Raw genomic sequence first — 20,541 nt, forward strand, 5'->3', positions numbered from 1 at the left:
AATAACTTTTTCCATCCCCTCACTCTCAGTCTGTATGTGTCCCTAGGTCTGAAGTGGGTCTCTTGTAGACAGCATATATATGGGTCTTGTTTTTGTATCCATTCAGCAAGCCTGTGTCTTTTGGCTGGAGCATTTAATCCATTCACATTTAAGGTAATTATTGATATGTATGTTCCTATTACCATTTTCTTAATTGTTTTGGGTTTGTTTTTGTAGGTCCTTTTCTTCTCTTGTGTTTCCCACTTAGAGAAGTTCCTTTAGCATTTGTTGTAGATCTGGTTTGGTTGTGCTGAATTCTCTTAGCTTTTGCTTGTCTGTAAACATTTTGATTTCTCTCTCGAATCTGAATGAGATCCTTGCTGGGCAGAGTAATCTTGGTTGTAGGTTCTTCCCTTTCATAACTTTAAATATATCATGCCACTCCCTTCTGGCTTGTTGGGTTTCTGCTGAGAAATCAGCTGTTAACCTCATGGAAATTCCCTTGCATGTTATTTTCCATTTTTCCCTTGTTGCTTTTTAATAATTTTTCTTTGTCTTTAATTTTTGTCAGTTTGATTACTATGTGTCTCAGTGTGTTTCTCCTTGGGTTTATCCTGCCTGGGACCCTCTGCACTTCCTGGACTTGGGTGGCTGTTTCCTTTCCCATGTTAGGGAAATTTTTGACTATAATCTCTTCAAATATTTTCTTGGGTCCTTTCTTTCTCTCTTCTCCTTCTGGGACCCTTATAATGTGAATGTTGGTGCACTTAATGTCCCAGAGGTCTCTTAGGCTGTCTTCATTTATTTTCATTCTTTTTTCTTTATTCTGTTCCATGGCAGTGAATTCCATCATTCTGTCTTCCAGTTCACTTATCCGTTTTTCTGCCGTAGTTATTCTGCTATTGATTCCTTCTAGTGTATTTTTCATTTCAGTTATTGTATTATTCATCTCTGTTTGTTTGTTCTTTAATTCTACTAGGTCTTTGTTAAACGTTTTTTGCATCTTCTCAATCTTTGCCTCCATTCTTTTTCCGAGGTCCTGGATCATCTTCCCTATCATTATTCTGAATTCTTTTTCTGGAAAGTTGCCTATCTCCACTTCATTTAATTGTTTTTCTTGGGTTTTTTCTTGTTCCTTCATCTGGTACATGATCCTCTGACTTTTCATTTTGTCTATCTTTCTGTGAATGTGGTTTTTGTTCCACAGGCTGCAGGATTGTAGTTCTTCTTGCTTCTGCTGTCTGTCCTCTGGTGGATGAGGCTATCTAAGAGGCTTGTGCAAGTTTCCTGATGGGAGGGACTGGTGGTGGGTAGAGCTGGGTGTTGCTCTGGTGGGCAGAGCTCAGTAAAACTTTAATCTGCTTGTCTGCTGATGGGTGGGGCTGAGTTCCCTCCCGGTTGGTTATTTGGCTTGTGGTGACCCAGCACTGGAGGCTACAGGCTCTTTGGTGGGGCTAATGGCAGACTCTGGGAGTGCTCATGCCAAGGAGTACTTCCCAGAACTTCTGCTGCCAGTGTACTTGTCCCCATGATGAGCCATAGCCACCCCCTGCCTCTGCAGGAGACCCTCCAACACTAGCAGGTAGGTCTGGTTCAGTCTGCTACGGGTCACTGCTCCTTCCCCTGGGTCCTGATGCACACACTACTTTGTGTGTGCCCTCCAAGAGTGGAGTCTCTGTTTCTCCCAGTCCTGTCGAAGTCTTGCAATCAAATCACACTAGCCTTCAAAGTCTGATTCTCTGGGAATTCCTCTTTCTGTTGCCGGACCCCCAGGTTGGGAAGTCTGACATGGGGTTCAGAACCTTCACTCTGGTGGGTTGACTTCTGTGGTGTAATTGCTCTCCAGTTTGTGAGTCACCCACCCAGCAGTTATGGGATTTGATTTTATTGTGATTGCACCCCTCCTACTGTCTCATTGTGGCTTCTTCTTTGTCTTTGGATGTGGGGTATCTTTTCTGTTGAGTTCCAGTATCTTCCTGTTGATGATTGTTCAGCAGTTAGTTGTTATTCTGGTGCTCTCACAAGATGGATTGCTGAAATGTCTTTAAATGAATAATTATGTTGATTTTGGATTATTTTATCTTCATGGAGGTAAATATTCCCATTCAAAATTGAGTATTAAAAAAAAAAAATTGAGTATTCCCCCACATATATTTATGTCTTTTTGAGGTCTTTTAGACAGAGTATGTATTGTTTTTCAAATAGGTTCTGTATTTGCCTTGTGACTCTATTTTGTGTATTTTGTGGCTGATGTTAAGCACATGTTATTTTTTCCAGATTTTCCTTGGGGATTGAATTTATTATTTTATCCCTCTTCTATTTCCCAATTTTAAAAATCATAGATATGTGCCTTTTGGTTGCATATTTACCACAGTATTTGGTATTATTTTGGGGGGCTAGTTTTTCAGGAAAAATAAAGTTTACCTTGCCATGTTTTTGTAGATTTCGTATTTATTTTATGTTAAAATTTTAACCTGTATGAATATTTGTGAATTGGCTAAAAGTCTGAGAACTTTATTTATTACATGGGATGTGGAAAGTTGTAACAATATTGCTCATACAGCTTATGAAAGCCTTTTTTTCAAAATTATTAATTATTACATAATCCAATTTTAAACATTCATTTAAAGAGCCATATGATACGGCTCTTTTTCTCAAATATTATGCTTATGTTACAGCCTATTCCAATTTGAATCCTACCTGAAACTAATAATTGGATCTATCTATACAATGCTTATTAATTTGCATAGGAAGCAACTATCTTTAGTGAAACAATATAAAACATTAGAAAGATTTAAAAGAGTTTCTAATGAAAATTATTTTCATCATTGATAAAAGAGTAAGATCAAAATGAATACTTCTAACTATTGGTTTTTGCCTGCTGTTTTTATTTGTTTTCCTTTTACCTCTCTCCCTATTCCTTCTCAGATAATTTGCAGTTTTTCTTAATCATCTAAAGGACATCTAAAAGGTGAATTCTCCAAAATTCAGTTCTAGGAAACTGGTTTTTTATTTTCTCTATCCTTATTCACTTTGTATCTTGTCCAGTTTCATTGTTTTAAATATTCTGCTTAGGTTGTAGACATTCACATTATGTCTCAACCTTGGTCTCCTCCACAGAACTTTAAACTCATATCTAACTCCTAGTCGACATTTCCCTAGCAAGTCTTATAGGCAAGGTCTTATTTCTAAGATAGGCTCATTTCACAAACTTCCCCATCTCAGTAGATGAAAACTCATCTTTATGACTCTGGCCCCTAACCTTGGAATCATTCTTTATTCCTCTTTTCCTCTTTCATCACACATTCAATCCATCAGTAATTCCATCAACACTACCTTTAAAATATTCAAAGACTATTACCAAATCTTACGCCTTTTCTGCTATTCCTATTTTCCAGATCATTCTTATAGACTCCTATCTGGTCAGGGCAACATTAATTTTTTTCAGTCCATTTTTTGAATCCTCCAAGAAGATCAGAGAGGATTTTTAAGAGAAAAAGCTGTGCTCTCAATCAGGCTAGAAATAGCCTCCCGGAAGTGACATCTGAAGATAATCTGGCCCACCCACCACTCTGCTCCTATAATCCACCCTGATTTCTCTACATAGGTGTTAGCTAAGGGGACCTTTTTTGCACATAAGACGTGGATTTTTCCTGGTTGGCCTTTGACGTCCACCTGTCATGCCTCCCCAAAATCAGAAAACCTGTGCTTTAGTTCCACATCTTACTTACTGTTGGCTCAACTGGCTTCTCTCGACATCTGTCCACCTATAAATGACCATAATAATTCCTCCTTAGTGAATTTTCAGAGTGCTTTAAATGACAATATTAGTACTGAATATTATATAACAGTAAGCAAAGCTTTTTGCTACACCAATTCATTTGAGATACATTAAAAACCCATGAAATGTGTTTATACTCATTTCTAAGATGAGAAAACTGTAGCTCAGGAAGATAAGTGACATCTTTAAGTCATGGAGCTAGAAAGTTGTTCATCTTAAAAACAAATATTGTGAGGTCTAATGAGATAATGAACTTTAAATACCTTTAAGGCTGTAATGTGTATTTTAATTATGGGTTGTCATTATTCTTATAAATATTTTCTTCTAAAACGTTCTTCTCAGCACCTGACATCTTTAGTACCAAAACTCATAACAATTATAAAGAGTTACATTCAAAGTGTGCTTGACAATGTACAAAGCTCTTTAACATTAATTATCCCATTAATTTCTCTTTACGTTGCTATATTGACAACAAAACTCTGACAAACACTCACCAGCTAGAATGACATTTGTTCTTTTCTCTTCACCTGTTAGAGGGTTGTGAATGTAGCAAGTCATATTGCCCTGTGACTGGTTTCTAAGGACAAGAGTCATCTTCATGTGAAAAAATCTGGCTCCATCCTGGGAATAGAATTTTGATGAATGTGGAACTACCTCTCCTCTGTTGTCTCTCCACTCCATCTGAAGCTGTGGGCACCACCCTCCTGAGTTACACTCCACCATGAGTCCCTAAGTGCCAGGAATCTGAACAAGGATTTGTGTTTCCAAGCCTAGTGCTGGGGAAAATGAGACAGAAAGATCAAGATAGTTATTGCATTGAGGTTGGGTTGGAAATCTGAAAAGAAAAGAGTCTCATTAATCTTGTGGTCTTCAATAGAAGATGGGGCAATACTCAAATTCACATCCAAATTACAAATTAGACTAATTCTGGTCACTCTGCACTGTCTATACAGTGCATAGTATATTTTTGCAATAGATATATAGATTTTTCTGACTATAATACTGGAAATACTTTAAAAAATATGAAAAGAAGAAAAAGAAAAATTGATATATTTTCCATATATTTCAGCTTATGAGATCACAAGGACATTGGTATGCAACATTCCACCATGACACTTTACCTGTTACACTCAGATTCATGCTGGCCACATCATTGATGCCACTACCTTTAAATGAACACTGGTATGATCCTTTATCAGAAACACTGATATTACGAAGTCTGAGAGTCACTTTGCCCTTCCCAATGGCCTCTTTTACAAACTCTGTGTGATCCACATATTCTGGGGCAGCTTCTCCATTCAGCTCATGCCCGTCTCTGTATAGGTGAACGAGTTTGGAGTGGTCACCTCTGAACCAGTGCACCTCCATGTGCTCTGTACTTCATGGTGGGGACAACTGGCAGCTGAGCTCAGCATGTCCTCCTACAGTAGCCAAGTGTCCCATGGGTGTGGTTACTGTCCTATTTTCTGTGGAGGAAGATAGAAAACCAGGATAAATTTGAAGCCAACAATATCTCTGTTGCTAGACATTATAGGACACACTGAGTTCTTCTCATCTGACCTGGCCATTCTAAACGTCCAGCTATGACTATATCCCCTTTTACTTAAATCAGCATTTTATTTTTTTGAAAAGACCAATGGTACTACATCATTCTCTTTAAACTATATTCACTTGGAGGATTCTGAGAATATGGCAGAGCAGAAAGCACCAGAAATATGTCTCCTAACTTAGACAACAATTGCACTGGTATAATCTGCCTGATGTAACTATTTTGGAAATCTGGAGTCTATTGAAGGCCTTCATATTCCAGCGAAAGGCTTGGATGGTAAATTGCATTAATTTTGGTTAATTTTAGTTCTTAGCACAGCAGCAGCTACCCATCTCATGCTCCCAGCCCTGTGATAGGAAGGTGTACACCTGTCCCTGGAGCAGCTTACACAGCTTATGGGAGCCAGAGTTGGCATAAAGGATCCTAACCTCCAAATATGGAGGATCTGTGCTCTGATCTTTGATTGTTGCTTCTGATCACAGAGGTGCAAAACAAAGAGGTGAGTAACCATTGTTGTTGCACATCAGTCTATTGCACATCACTCTCCCTCTAACTGATGTGACCTCCAGGGAACTGAAAGGGCTAGCACCCTCTCATTTAATCCTTCACTTTTCTCTTTTTCCACTTTCAGGAGCCAGATATAAAAGATTAGGACATTCATAAGCAACTGAATATATGAGGAAAACTAGAAAGTGACCACACATGCCCAGGAAAATCACAGGCTCAGAAAAGACCTGAGAAGGCCTGAACTTTATACCTCAAGTTGATCCTTGGCACACAAACAGCCTACAAAAACAAAACAAAACAAAAACAATAAACAAAACAATAACAAAAACAGCAAATCCCAGAGAAGGGGGAAAATCTGATTTTGAGTTAACACATTATTAGATTCAAATGTCCAATTTTCAACTAAAAAACCATAAGCCACACACACACACACACACACACACACACACACATACAATACAGGAAAGTATGGACTATTCAAAGGATGAAAAATAAATAAACAGAAAATTTCCCTGAAAATGACCTGATGGCAGATATATGATACAATTAAAGACTTTAAAACAACCATGTTAGAGATGCTCAAAGAACTAAAGGATGATGTGGAGAAAGTCAAGAAAATTATGTATGAATGGAAATATCAATAAAAAGAAAACCTAAAAAGAAAGCACAAAGAAATTCTGAAGCTGAAAAACACAATAACTGAAATGAAAAATTCACTAGAGAGGGAGATTCAAAGGCAGATTTAAGAAGGTAGAAAAAGAATTAGTGAAATTAAAGACAGGATAATGAAAATTATTGAGTCTAAGGAAGAGAAAGAAAAAATATTTCTAAAAAGTGAACAGAGCCTAAGGGATCTGTGAGACATCATCAAGCAGACCAACATATGCATTGTGTGAATCCCAGAAGAAGAAAGAGAGAAAGGGATAGAGAGAATATTTGAAGAAATAAGGGCTGAAAACTTCCCAAATTTGATGAAAGATATGACTATAAACACCCAAGAAGTCCAACAAACTCCAAGTAATATGAACTTAAAGAGATCCACCTCTAGACACATTATAATCAAACTTTCAAAAGACAAAGAATCTTGAGAGTAATGAGAGAAACCAACTGATCACATACAAGGAAGCCTCAATAAGATTACAAGCAGATTTCTCACCAGAACTTTGGAAGCCAGAAGGCAGTGGGCCAATATATTCAAAGTGCTAAAAGGGGGGAAAAAAAACCTGTCAAATGAGAATCCAATATCCAGTAAACTGCCCTTCAGAAGTGAGAAGTTAAGACATTCTCAGATAAACAAAAACAGGGAGTTCATTACCACTTGATCTGCCCTACAAAAAATGCTCAAGGGAATTCTATAGGATGAAATGAAAGGACATTAGACAGTAACTTGAAGCTGTGTGAAGAAATAAACTACTCAATAAAAGTAAATACATGGGCAATATAACAGCTATTATTATTGTAACAATGGTTTAAAACTTCACTTTTTGTTTTCAACATGATTTAAGAGACTAATACATTTTAAAAACCCTTATTAGTCTAAAAGCTAGTATTGTAACTTTGGTTCGTAAGTCCACATTTTATTTTTTATAATTTAAAAGACTAATGCACTATTATTAGTTTATGTTTCAGGGCACACATGTATAAAAATGTAATTTAGTAACATCAGCAACATCTATCTGATGAGGACAGAGTAGTTAAAAGAGCAGAGTTTTTGTATGTTACTGAAGTTAAGCTGGTATATATTTAAATTAGAGTGTTTTAACTTTGGGGTGTTAAATGCAATCTCCATGGTAACCACAAAGAAAATAACTATGACACATATACAACAGGAAATGAGAAAGGAATTTAAACGTTTCACTACAAAAAAATCAAATAGACACAAAGAAGTTAGTAATGAAAGAAATGAGGGACAAAACGCTGTAAAGTATACAAGAATAAATAACATGACAGAAGAAAGTCATTACTTTAAATATAAATGGACTAAACTCTCCAATCAACAAAGTTGGCAGAATGGATAAAAACACATGATCCAACTATATGCTATCTACAAAAGACTAATTTTAGATCCAAAGACTTAAATAAGTTGAAAGTGAAAGGATGGAAAAAGATATTCCATGCAAATAGTAACAAAAACAGAACTAGGGTAGCTATATTAATATCATGCAAAATAGGCTTTTTCCCCAGCTTTACTGAAGAATAATTAACAAATAAAATTATATATATTTAAGGTGTATAACTCTCAGTCATTATTGTTTCAAATATTTCTTCTATTTGTCTCTTTCTCTTCTCTTTCTAGTATTTCCATTACATTTTTGTAGTTGTCCACAGTTCTTAGATTTTCTCTTCCATTTTTTTTAACTCAGTTTTGAAAGTTTCTGTTGATAAATCCTCAAGCTCAGAGAGTCTTTTCTCAGCCATGTCCAGGCTACCAATGAGCCCATGAAAGGAATTCATTTCTGTTACATTGTTTTTGATCTCTATGATTTCTTTTTGATTCTTTCTTAGAATTTACATCTCTGCTTACATTGCTCATCTATTCTTGCATGTCATCTACTTTTTCCATTAAAGCCTTTAGCCTATTAACCATAGTTATTTTAAATTCCCAGTCTGATAATTCCAACAATCTTGCCATATCAAAGTCTTGTTTTGATGTTTGCTCTGCCCCTTCAAACTGTGTGGTTTGCCTTTTAGTATGCCTTGTAATTTTTTGTTGAAATCCAAACATGATGCACTGGGTAAAAAAAATCTGGTTAAAGGCTTTTAGTGATTTGGTGGTAAGGTGTAGGGGAAGGAGAGGTACTCTATAGTACTGTGATTAGATCTTAGTCTTTTAGTGGCCTTGGCTCCTTATTGGGACACAATGGCTAGAGGGGGATGGAGTTGGATATGTTCCTGCTCCCAAGTCAGTTAGGCTCTGAGAAAATGCCAATAGGTTAGGCTCTGCTAAAATAGTTTCTCTTGAGGGCAGGCCTTATCAAGAAGAGCATATTTCAAAGCAGTTACTCTTCCTCTCCTCCTGCTAAAAACACAAGGACATTTTTTCCAATATTTGCTGTGAGAACCTAGTAAAAATCATGGAGGTAAAGTTCACAAAATTGAGTTGTCTCATGACTGGGCACTCTTGGAGTTTTCAACTTTCAGACTTGTCCACACCAAGCCTCCAGAAATTCAATTATTACAGTTTAGATTTTGCTACCTTGGTACTGGTTTCCACAAAGGTTTATGGCCTGGGAAGTTGTGAGCCTCTGTAATCACTTCTCTGTCTCTCCAATCTGGGAAAGAGCAGTTTGTCCTGTGACCTCAGTTCTCTGTTGGATCTAAGAAGAGTGGTTGATTTTCAGTTTTTTCAGCTTTTTACTTGATAATAGGGCATAGTAATGACTTCCAAGCTCCTTACATGCTAGAATGGACACTGGACGTCTGCCCTAGGTTCTTTCCACTGCTGTGACTCAGTAAGAAGACATTAGATGCTCTTACCTGAAGTTGATGTCATCACTTGTAGGAGAAGACTCACATAGTACCCAGAAAAAGAAGAGGATTTAAGCTTCATAATGCCTGGAAAGGAGACAAGAAGAAAGTCATAAGCTATGAGATATGGGGTAGGAATTGTCAAGATACTCAAAATTAAATCAAGAGTTTGCAAATGATGTGACCGACAAGGGATTAGTCTCCAAAATTTACAAACAGCTCATGCAGCTCAATATCAAGAAAACAAACAACCCAATCAAAAAATGGGTGGAAGATCTAAATAGACATTTTTCCAAAGAAGACATACAGATGGCCAAGAGGCACATGAAAAGATGCTCAACATTGCTAATTATTAGAGAAATGCAAATCAAAACTACAACGAGATATCACCCACAGCAGTCAGAATGGCCTTCATCAAAAAATCTATTGTACAAACAATAAGTGCTGGAGAGGGTGTGGCGAAAAGGGAACCCTCCTACACTGTTGGTGGGAATGTAAATTGGTAGAGCCACTATGGAGAACAGCATGGAGGCTCCTTAAGAAACTAAAAATAGAGCTACCATATGATCCAGCAATCCCACTCCTGGGCATATATCCAGAGAAATACATGGGTTGAAAAGATACATGCCCCAATGTTCATTGCAGCACTGTTTACAATAGCCAAGACATGGAAGCAACTTAAATGTCCAACGACAGAGGAATGGATAAAGAAGATGTGGTACATATATAAAATGGAATATTATTCAGCCATTAAAAAGAACGAAATAATGCCATTTGCAGCAACATGGAGGGACCTGGAGATTATCATACTAAGTGAAGACAGAGAAAGACAAATATCATATGGTATCATTTATATGCAGAATCTATAAAAAATGATACAAATTACTTATTTACAAAACAGACTCACAGACTTAGAGAATGAATTTATGGTTGCCAAGGGAAGGGTGGTGGGGAGGGATAGATTGCGAGTTTGAGATTGACATGTACACAGTGCTATATTTAAAATAAATAACCATCAAGGACCTACTGTATAGCACAGGGAATGCTGCTCAATATTCTGTAGTAACCTAAATGGGAAAAGAATGTGAAAAAGAATAGATACTTGTATATGTATAACTGAATCACTTTGCTGTACACCTGAAACTAACACAACATTGTTAATCAACTACACTCCAATATAAAATAAAAAATTTTAAAAGGATCATAAATCGGGACAACTTGGGACTCGCCTTTCAGAGTATAACTCCTCTCAGTGCTCAATAAAATGACCATGTCCCGCGACTTGGTTCTGATTAGGAGAGGCCTTCTCAATCCCTCTCTTCCACTAATTCACACTCTGCTGTTTCTCTCTCTTTCACTTTATGATCTAACTTACTAACTGAATATTTCCTCTGGCAGGTGTAACAGATGGAGTAGAAAAAAATATTCTAAGTGAATGAATGGGGGGAGGGAACAAAAAATGGCAAGCACAAAGACATGAATGCCTAAATGTGCATGATCTAATAAAGAAAGTATTTTTTGGATTTATGTCCTTGAACAATTAAAATGAGACCAAATTGTGGTGGAACTAAAATAGCTTGTTAATAGTTTTATACATTATTTACAAAAAAAGAAAAGTGCTGAAATATTAACTAGGCATCTTGTATTTTATCCGGCAACCCTCCTCTAACTCACAGTCAAAAACATGTGAGTTGATTTACAAAGTCAGCAAGTAAAAAACAAACAAACATGAGATAACAACAACAACAAAAGTGGTTTAAATGATATATATCTTAAAGGGAAATGTAAGACTTTATTCACTTCATAGCTATGTGGTAAAGAAATGAGTCAAGACATGAAGGAAGAAATTCCTCTGGTTCTGGGACACAAAATCTGCCTACTATTGAAACTTAATGAAATTTATCTAATATTGAAAAAAAAAGGAAAGACCTATTTGGATTTTATAAAGCCCATGTGAAAATATTTAAAGGAATGATGCTTTATATTTTATTATTTTATATATCTGACCAATATGACAAATGATTATCATCAACACAGGTCCATTAGACAATTCACATCCCATTTCATGAAAGTAGGTTATGGGTTGGCATAACACCCAGAAAAGCAGATTACAATTTCCAAAGGAATGAAATCTCTAAATGACTAATAATTATTCTGGTATCTCCCTCTACTACCTCTCACTCCTATTTAGAATCATTAACTTAAACCTTGAATTTATGAAAGATAAATACTCATTTTTAAAAGCAAGCTATAAGAGAAATAAAAGCACATTTTCATGTAAAGACTTGTACATAAATGTTCATAATATTTTTATTTGTAATAGTCAACAACTGGAAATAACTCAAAATTTTACATACAGATGAATGGATAAGAAAGTTGTGGTACAGCCCTATGATGTAACGTACTCAGTAATAAAAAGGAATGAATCATTTTTACACATGCGTGAATCTCAAAAGGACTGTGCTAAGTTAAAGAAACCAGACAGAAAATTATACACATTATTCATCTTAAATATATACAGTTTGTTATATTTCAATTATACCTCAATAAATTTATTTATTTATTTATTTTTAAACAGCTTTATTGGAGTATAATTGCTTTACAATGGTGTGTTAGTTTCTGCTTTATAACAAAGTGAATCAGTTATACATATACATATGTTCCCATATCTCTTCTCTCTTGCATCTCCCTCCCTCCCACCCCTCCAGGTGGCCACAAAGCACCGAGCTGATCTCCCTGTGCTATGCGGTTGCTTCCCACTAGCTATCTACTTTAAGTTTGGTAGTGTATATATGTCCATGCTACCCTCTAACTTTGTCCCAGCTTACCCTTCCCCCTCCCTATATCCTCAAGTCCATTCTCTAGTAGATCTGTGTCTTTATTCCTGTCTTGCCACTAGGTTCTTCATGACTTTTTTTTTTTCCCCTTAGATTCCATATATATGTGTTAGCATACTGTATTTGTTTTTCTCTTTCTGACTTACTTCACTCTGTATGACAGACTCTAACTCCATCCACCTCATTACAAATAACTCAATTTCGTTTCCTTTTATGGCTGAGTAGTATTCCATTGTATATATGTGCCACATCTTCTTTATCCATTCATCCGATGATGGACACTTAGGTTGCTTCCATGTCCTGGCTATTGTAAACAGTGCTGCAATGAACATTTTGGTACATGACTCTTTTTGAATTATGGTTTTCTCAGGGTATATGCCCAGTAGTGGGATTGCTGGGTCGTATGGTAGTTCTAGTTTTAGTTTTTTAAGGAACCTCCATACTGTTCTCCATAGTGGCTGTATCAATTTACATTCCCACCAACAGTGCAAGAGTGTTCCCTTTTCTCCACACCCTCTCCAGCATTTATTGTTTGTAGATTTTTTGATGAAGGCCATTCTGACCGGTGTGAGATGATATCTCATTGTAGTTTTGATTTGCATTTCTCTAATGATTAATGATGTTGAGCATTCTTTCATGTGTTTGTTGGCAATCTATATATCTTTTTTGGAGAAATGTCTATTTAGGTCTTCTGCCCATTTTTGGATTGGGTTGTTTGTCTTTTTGTTATTGAGCTGCATGAGCTGCTTGTAAATTTTGGAGATTAATCCTTTGTCAGTTGCTTCATTTGCAAATATTTTCTCCAATTCTGAGGGTTGTCTTTTTGTCTTGTTTATGGTTTCCTTTGCTGTGCAAAAGCTTTTAAGTTTCATTAGGTCCCATTTGTTTATTTTTGTTTTTATTTTCATTTCTCTAGGAGCTGGGTCAAAAAGGATCTGGCTGTGATTTATGTCACAGAGTGTTCTGCCTATGTTTTCCTCTAAGAGTTTGATAGTGTCTGGCCTTACATTTAGGTCTTTAATCCATTTTGAGTTTATTTTTTTGTATGGTGTAAGGGAGTGTTCTGATTTCATTCTTTTACATGTGGCTGTCCAGTTTTCCCAGCACCACTTATTGAAGAGGCTGTCTTTTCTCCACTGTATATGCTTGCCTCCTTTATCAAAGATAAGGTGACCATATGTGCGTGGGTTTATCTCTGGGCTTTCTATCCTATTCCATTGATCTATATTTCTGTTTTTGTGCCAGTACCGTACTGTCTTGACGAAACAAATTAAAGATGATACAAATAGATGGAGAGATATACCATGTTCTTGGATTGGAAGAATCAACATTGTGAAAATGACTCTACTACCCAAAGCAATCTACAGATTCAATGCAATCCCTATGAAACTACCACTGGCATTTTTCACAGAACTAGAACAAAAAATTTCACAATTTATATGGAAACACAAAAGACCACGAATAGCCAAAGCAATCTTGAGAAAGAAAAACGGAGCTGGAGGAATCAGGCTCCCTGACTTCAGACTATACTACAATAAATTTATTTTTTAAACCTACTTTTAAAAATACTGTTAAAACATTAGTAATAATCTTTTATGGGGTATTTATATTTAATAATTATACCATCTATACTTCAGGATAGGTTTCTTGGTAACTCGGGACAACTATCATGGTGTCTAAAACACTGGCATCACTGTAAGTTTTCTTTGAGTTCTTTAAAAAAGAGACAGGGGAAGGGGTTCCATTTCTGGGACCCAGGGCAGATAGGATCAGTCTGTAATTATCAGAAATCGCATACTGAAATGTGAAAGCAGATCTTCTCTTTTGAAACACCTCACTGCCTATTACCTTTCTAAATCCCCAAGTACCACTATTCTGTGATGAAAAGATTGGCAGAATATTACAGAATTAGAGCTAAAGGACCTCCTAACACCATGCTTAAGGAGGTGGAATATAGCCTTGTCCCAACCATCGTTCACAATCTGATCACTTACTTGAGCTCCAGAATCCAGAAGAAATTTCTTTCCAAGTCCTTTAGAAAGTCGTCTCAATGTCTGAGGGTGAGTCAGCAGTGCTCCTGCACCAATAGTCAGTAAGAGATACTACAGTCAAAGTGGGTTCTCTGTACCAGAGCATCCACCTATTGCCTGCCAGCTGAACCTTTTTTACCTCCTAAACTGAAGTCAGTATCCTTTCATAGAGACAACAGCAGGTGCCTGTTGTTTGCATTATAAAATCTCAAATCCATTTGCAGCTGCACCTTGCATCACCTGAGAGAATTCATGTTATATTTGCAAGAGACATGTACTGACATGACATGTCTTAGCCTGAAATGACATCTGAGCTCAGGAGTCTTTATGTATTTCCCCCTGGATTTTTCCTTGACATCATGAGAATGCTGGGGAAAACTTAAGGGGAATTCTTGCTCTTGTTAACAGTCATATGCCTTGCAAGTTACCTATGTAAGCACAATGTAAAGTTTCCTCTTTACTCATCCAGACCTATTGAATACTACATATTCTTCTTCCCCACAATATTTCTGTTTTCTTGCTGAAAACCATATTACATTCAATTTAGAGGACACAGGACAAGCACTGGGAAAATTATTTTCAAAGCTATTTTTAATAACTAAACAATGGAATTTTTAAATTAAGAGGAGCCTGGATAAGGCTTAGGTAGACTGTGCTGGAAATTATCTTGTCCACAGGGACTTTAATGATTGTGTTCTAGAAAGTGGTATGGACATAGGTCACTAGTACAGTAAGTCCCCTACATGTGAACCTTCAAGTTGTAAACTTTCAAAGATGTGGAGGTGCATTCCATCAACGTCAGGCATGAGTGAAATTGCAGCTTGCCCTCTGTCTCCTACTGCTGACAATCCTTCAGCTCTACCATCTCCTACCTCCTTTCCCTCCTCCAATCAGTAACTCTTCTTGCCTGTTCACTCGATGCCAACCCCTGTATGCCAGCTGTTGTACGGTACTTTTCTACAGTACTGTTCTACAGTACTTTTCAAGGTACTGTACTGTAAGATTTAAAGTGTTTTCTTTATTTTTTGTGTTTGTCTGTTTTTTATATATTATTTGTGTGAAAAGTATTATAAACCTATTACAGTACAGTACTAGCTGATTGTGTTAGTTGGGTACCTAGGCTAACTTTGTTGGGACTTATGAACAAATTGGACTTACGAATGTGCTCTTGGAACAGAACTCTTTCGTATGTAGGGGACTTACTGTACCACAAAGTGCAGGTATAAAATGAGGCTTGTGGAGGACAGAACTTACAAGCTGATAAGTACAGGACCATAGACAAACCTCTAATTCTCCCTTTCCCATAGAAAGCTGTTCTGAGGTCAGGCACAGCTGAGCTGCAGGCATCAGGGGCAGTGTTCCTCTTTAGCCCTCTGCTGTAATGCTCTACTTCTAAGAGATGAGAAGTAGGAAGCATTTATGTGATTCTAAAACAAAGTAACTAGTCTTAGCCTGCTTTCTTGAGCTAACTCAGACCTATTGAGCCATTTCTGCTGAGCTACTGGAAGGAGGGGTTAGAAATGAGCCTCCAGGACTATCTAGACTTTTTCCTCAGTACATCTCTGACACTTGGAGATTCAGTAAATATTTCTTTCCATTGTATATCACTGCCTGGCTAATCTGTTTTTGGACCAGAGGAGAGTTTCACAGCGATTCAAAAGTTGCTATTTTTTTCATCCACATAAACTTTAGAATTACCTAACAATTTTCAGTTTTAAAAAAACTGTTGGGATTTTGATTAAAGACAATTGATATATTGCGATTTCTGATATGGATTTATTTGGGTCATCTTTAATTCATCTTATTTCTAGCAACTGTAATAACTTTTTGTTAGACATTAGGGGATTTCCCTTTGTGGAAAGCACATAACAAAATGCTGTCTTACATGAAGCTTCTGGGAAACTATCTCTAAGATGTGGAATTGTATATAGGAAGTTTATTGGAGTATACACTTGGGATCAACACCAATGGTCAAGTAAATGAAGTGGATTTAGCAGGAAGAGTTGTTGAACTGTGATGGAGCAACAATGAAGGTTGATGTCACAGGAAGCTAGGATGGTCCATTAGGGTTGTTTCACCATGAGATGGGTGTGGGGTCTTAGACCTTCATACCACTGCAAGGACAGTCATTGGTACAGGCTGCCCTTGTATCTGAAGAGGATGCATGACCTTTGACAAGGGAGATTGCTTTGGCTGAGGACAATTCCCACAAAGGCACTTAGCTGAGAAATTGTAACCACTGATGCTCCTGGCAACTTGGGGAATGGGTACCTCAGTCTTGAAGGGAGATCTGGGAGGCCCACCAGAGCATCTGCTGTATACCATCCCATGCATTGTTTGATCCATATGCATTGAATAGTAAATTAATCTAGGCATCTGCATGCTGTCTTTTCCTGGTGACGCCATAGCTGATCTTAAGGCCACAACTAACACTTAACCATCTCCCTCTTCTCCTACTCATTCTAGATTGCTCAACCTTTCAGTTATTCCTCTCACAGCATCTCTGTGAGCCTATGTAGCTAAACTTGTGTGATGACTATGATCTTTATCCCGGAGGTGTGTAAGAACTTTATCACCGTGACTTTCTCAAGCCATGGACGTTACATTTTCCCATTTGTTGTTAATATTTGGCAAGGGAGATGTCAAAAAGGTAAGAGGGAGCTTTTGGAAGTTCTATATCTTGAATGTGGCAGTGATTACAAGATAGATATTTCTTTAAAAATGCATCAAACTATAATTTAAATGGGTATATTTTACTGTATGTAAATAATATTTCAATAAAGGTTTTTTAAATTGAGAAATGAAGCAGCAAGTGAAGTCCTAACGGATCCTCTTGGTGCCAAACTATGTAAATTATACACTAAGAACTTTAAGTATTTGTTGAAATGACTCACTAAGAACTTTAAGTATTTGTTGAAATGACTCAGAAGACTTAGTTTATACTCATAAAACAGCTTTATTACAAAGGACATAATACAATAACAACAGACGAAGGATGTGCATTGAAAGGGCTTTGGGGTTCCCAGAAGTGGGCTTCTAGGTCTACGCATGGGGTAACATCACACAGGATATACATTGTCTCCAGATCTCAGCCCATCTCTGTGTTTCGTGAAGCCCTCCAGTGCTAGGAAGCCCCAAATCTGCCTGTGGTAGGGGTCTCATGTTGAATTGTTCACATAAATCTATTCCAGCTATGTGACCAGGCTTAGCCTTTGAACCCTGACATCCCCTACTCCCTGCCCCCACCAAAATCTGGTGCTAATCTTAAATAAAATTAACATTCCTAAGCAATGAAGACAGGCTGCTACTTCTTGCTCTGTAACAACTCACAAATCCCTGGTTTCAGAACATCATACATCTTTAGTTGATAGATTTTACATTACTTACCAAGAGTCAATAGCTCTGGAGATAAGCACTCAGCCAATCTAGACCAGCTGAGATTAACCGATGCTGTAAACAAATATATTCTTCCCTACCTCCTTTGTGTAACATTAGCTCTACATCTTCCTGGTGATAAGCCTAAATTACCCTTGCCAAGATAGTGGCAACTTTCCTCACCTGTTATTTTCTAGGTAGGAGAAACCCAAATATTGGACGGAACTTCTGATTCTAGCTAGGATGAAGTAACAAAGATAGGACCTAACATTAATAAACAATGAAAAACAAGAAAAATATGTGAAATAACATTGTTTTTAATTTTAGGAAACAGACACAATAAAATCAATGAGGCAAGTTCTACAATCACCTAGGCTTCTGGTAGGCACATTTTTGATTGCAGGCAGAGGAAAAGAGAACACAAACAAAACCCCAAAAGGCCTGGCTGAGTTGAGAAGACATAATAGATATCAGGAGGGTAAGGTGGCAGGAAAAAGTAAGGCTGAGGTCCAGAAAGAAAGGAGCTATGAAGAAAAAGAGCTAAAGAAATCTTCAAATAAAGCACCCTGAAAATTTTCTATTAAATAGTGCATGTGCAAAGTGAAACTCTGCAAAACTGAGCAAAGAATGATTAATATTGTTTTAATACCAACAACAGACAAAGACACTGCAAGAAAAAAAAAAAAAACTGCAGACCAATATCCCCTATGAAGATTGATGCAAAAATCCTCAACGCAATACTAGTAAACAGAATTCAGTAGCATATTAAAAGGATTATATAATATGATCAAGTGGGATTTATTCCTGGATTAAAAGGATGGTTCAATACAAAAAACTGGTCAAAATAGTATATCATATTGACAAAATGAAAGGAGAAAAACCACATGATCACCTCAACTGATGCAGAAAAATGATACGACAAAATTCAAAATACTTGCATGATAAAAACACTCAACAACTAGGAATAGAGGAAAACTGCCTCAACATAAAATACATGAAAACCCACAGTGAACATCATACTCAGTGGTGAAAGATGGAAAACCTTTCCTCTAACATCAGGAACAAGGTAAGGATGTCCACTTTTGGAACTTCTATTAAACATAGTACTGAAGGTTTTAACCAGAGGAATTAGGCAAGAAAAATAAATAAAAAGCATCAGTACTGGAAAGGAAGAAATAAAATTATCTCTGTTCACAGATTATATAATCTTATATTATAGAAAACCCTAAAGATTCTACCAAAAAAAAAAAAAAAACCTGTTTGAACTAATAAATAAATTCAGCAAAGTAGCAGAAGGCAAAATCAACACAAAAATAAGTTACATTTCTATGCACTAACAATGAACAATCTGAAAAGGAATTTTAAAAAATATTCCATTTACAACAGCATCAAAAAATATAAAATACTCAAGAATTAACCAATGAAATGAGTGACTCATTCACTGAAAACCACAAAACATTTCTGAAAGAAATTAAAGAAGACATAGATAATTGGAAACACACCATGTGTTCATGGACTGGAAGACTTAATATTGTTAAGATGTCAATACTACCCAAGGCAAGCTACAGATTCAATGAAATTCCTATCAAAATCCCAATGATATTTTAAAAACCCATTAAAATTCAAATGGGACCTTAAGGTATTTTGAATAGCCAAAAAAAAATTTTGAAAAAGAAGAATAAAATTGGAAGACTCATACTTCATGATTTCAAAACTTACTACAAAACTATAATAATCAAAACAGTGTGATACTGGCATAAAGATAGACCAATGGAATAGAATAGAAAGCCCAGAAATAAACCCTCATATATATGGTAAAATGATCTTAGAAAGGACTGCCAAGACCACTCAATGGAAAAAGAGTCCTTTGAACAATACTGCTGGGAAAACTGGATACCCACAAGCAGAAGGATGAAGTTGGACCCTTACTTTATATCACATACAAAAGTTAACTCAAAATGAATCAAAGACCTAAATATAAGAGCTGAAAATAGAAAACTCCTAGAGGAAAAAATGGGGAAATTTTTCATGGTATTGGACTTGGCAATGATTTCTTGGATATGAAATGAAAAGCAAAGGCAAAAAAAGAAAAATAGATGAATTTGACTCCATCAAAATTAAACTTCTTTGCATCAAAGGACACAATTAACAGAATGAAAAGCTAACCCATAGAACGGGAGAAAATATTTGCAAATCATATACTGATAAGGATTAATATCCAGATTATGTAAAGAACTCTTAAAACTCAGTAACAAAAATAACAAGTACACGATTCAAAAATGGGCAGAAGTTGAACAGGCATTTCTTCACAGAAGATATACAAATAGCCAGTAAGCTCATGAAATGATGCTCAACATCGCTAATCATTAAGATGCAAATCAAAAAACAATGACATACCACCTCATACTCATTAAGATAGCTACTGTAAAAATTTCAGAAAATAATTTTAAAAAAAGGAAATTAACGTTGGCAAGGAAGTGGAGATACTGAAACGCTTGGGCACTGTTGGTAAGAATGTAAAATGGTACAGCTTCTGTGGAAAACAGTATGGTGGCTCCCCCAAAAATTAAAAATAGAATTACCATAACATCCAGCAATTTCACTTCTGGGAATATATCTGAATGAATTGAAAGCAGAATCTTGAAGAAATGTTTGGACACCTGTGTTCAAAACTGTATTATTCATAGTAGCTAAAATATAGAAGCCACCCAAGTGTCCACTGATGGAACAGTTAAGCAGAATATGGCATAGACATACAAAGCAATATTTTTCAGCCTTAAAAAAGAAGAAAATTCTGATATATGTTACAACATGGAGGAATCTTGAGGATTCTATGCTAAGTGAAATAAGCCAGTGGTAAAAAGATAAGTACTATATGATTCCACTTATATGAGGTACCTAGAGTAGTCAAATTGAAGGACATAGAACATGGAATGGTGATTGCCAGGGGCTGGTGGGAGGAGGAAATGGGATTTCTTTCTTAATGGGTATAAATTTTCAGTTTTACAAGATGAA

The 20,541-nt window shown here is 36.5% G+C and overlaps 1 protein-coding gene across 1 annotated transcript in view; it reads right to left on the reverse strand.

Annotated features, from left to right (window-relative positions):
- Positions 1–3,277: 3,277 nt before the first annotated feature.
- Positions 3,278–20,541, reverse strand: part of LOC132356357 (selection and upkeep of intraepithelial T-cells protein 8-like) — a 43,037-nt gene continuing 25,773 nt past the window's right edge. The window contains 4 exon segments of the mRNA XM_059909503.1: positions 3,278–3,315; positions 4,255–4,536; positions 4,882–5,226; positions 9,294–9,371. Of these exon segments, the coding sequence (XP_059765486.1) occupies positions 3,278–3,315; positions 4,255–4,536; positions 4,882–5,226; positions 9,294–9,371 (743 nt within the window).

Source organism: Balaenoptera ricei, chromosome 1 (genome assembly GCF_028023285.1).
Source record: "Balaenoptera ricei isolate mBalRic1 chromosome 1, mBalRic1.hap2, whole genome shotgun sequence".
NCBI classification, from domain to species: domain Eukaryota; kingdom Metazoa; phylum Chordata; class Mammalia; order Artiodactyla; family Balaenopteridae; genus Balaenoptera; species Balaenoptera ricei.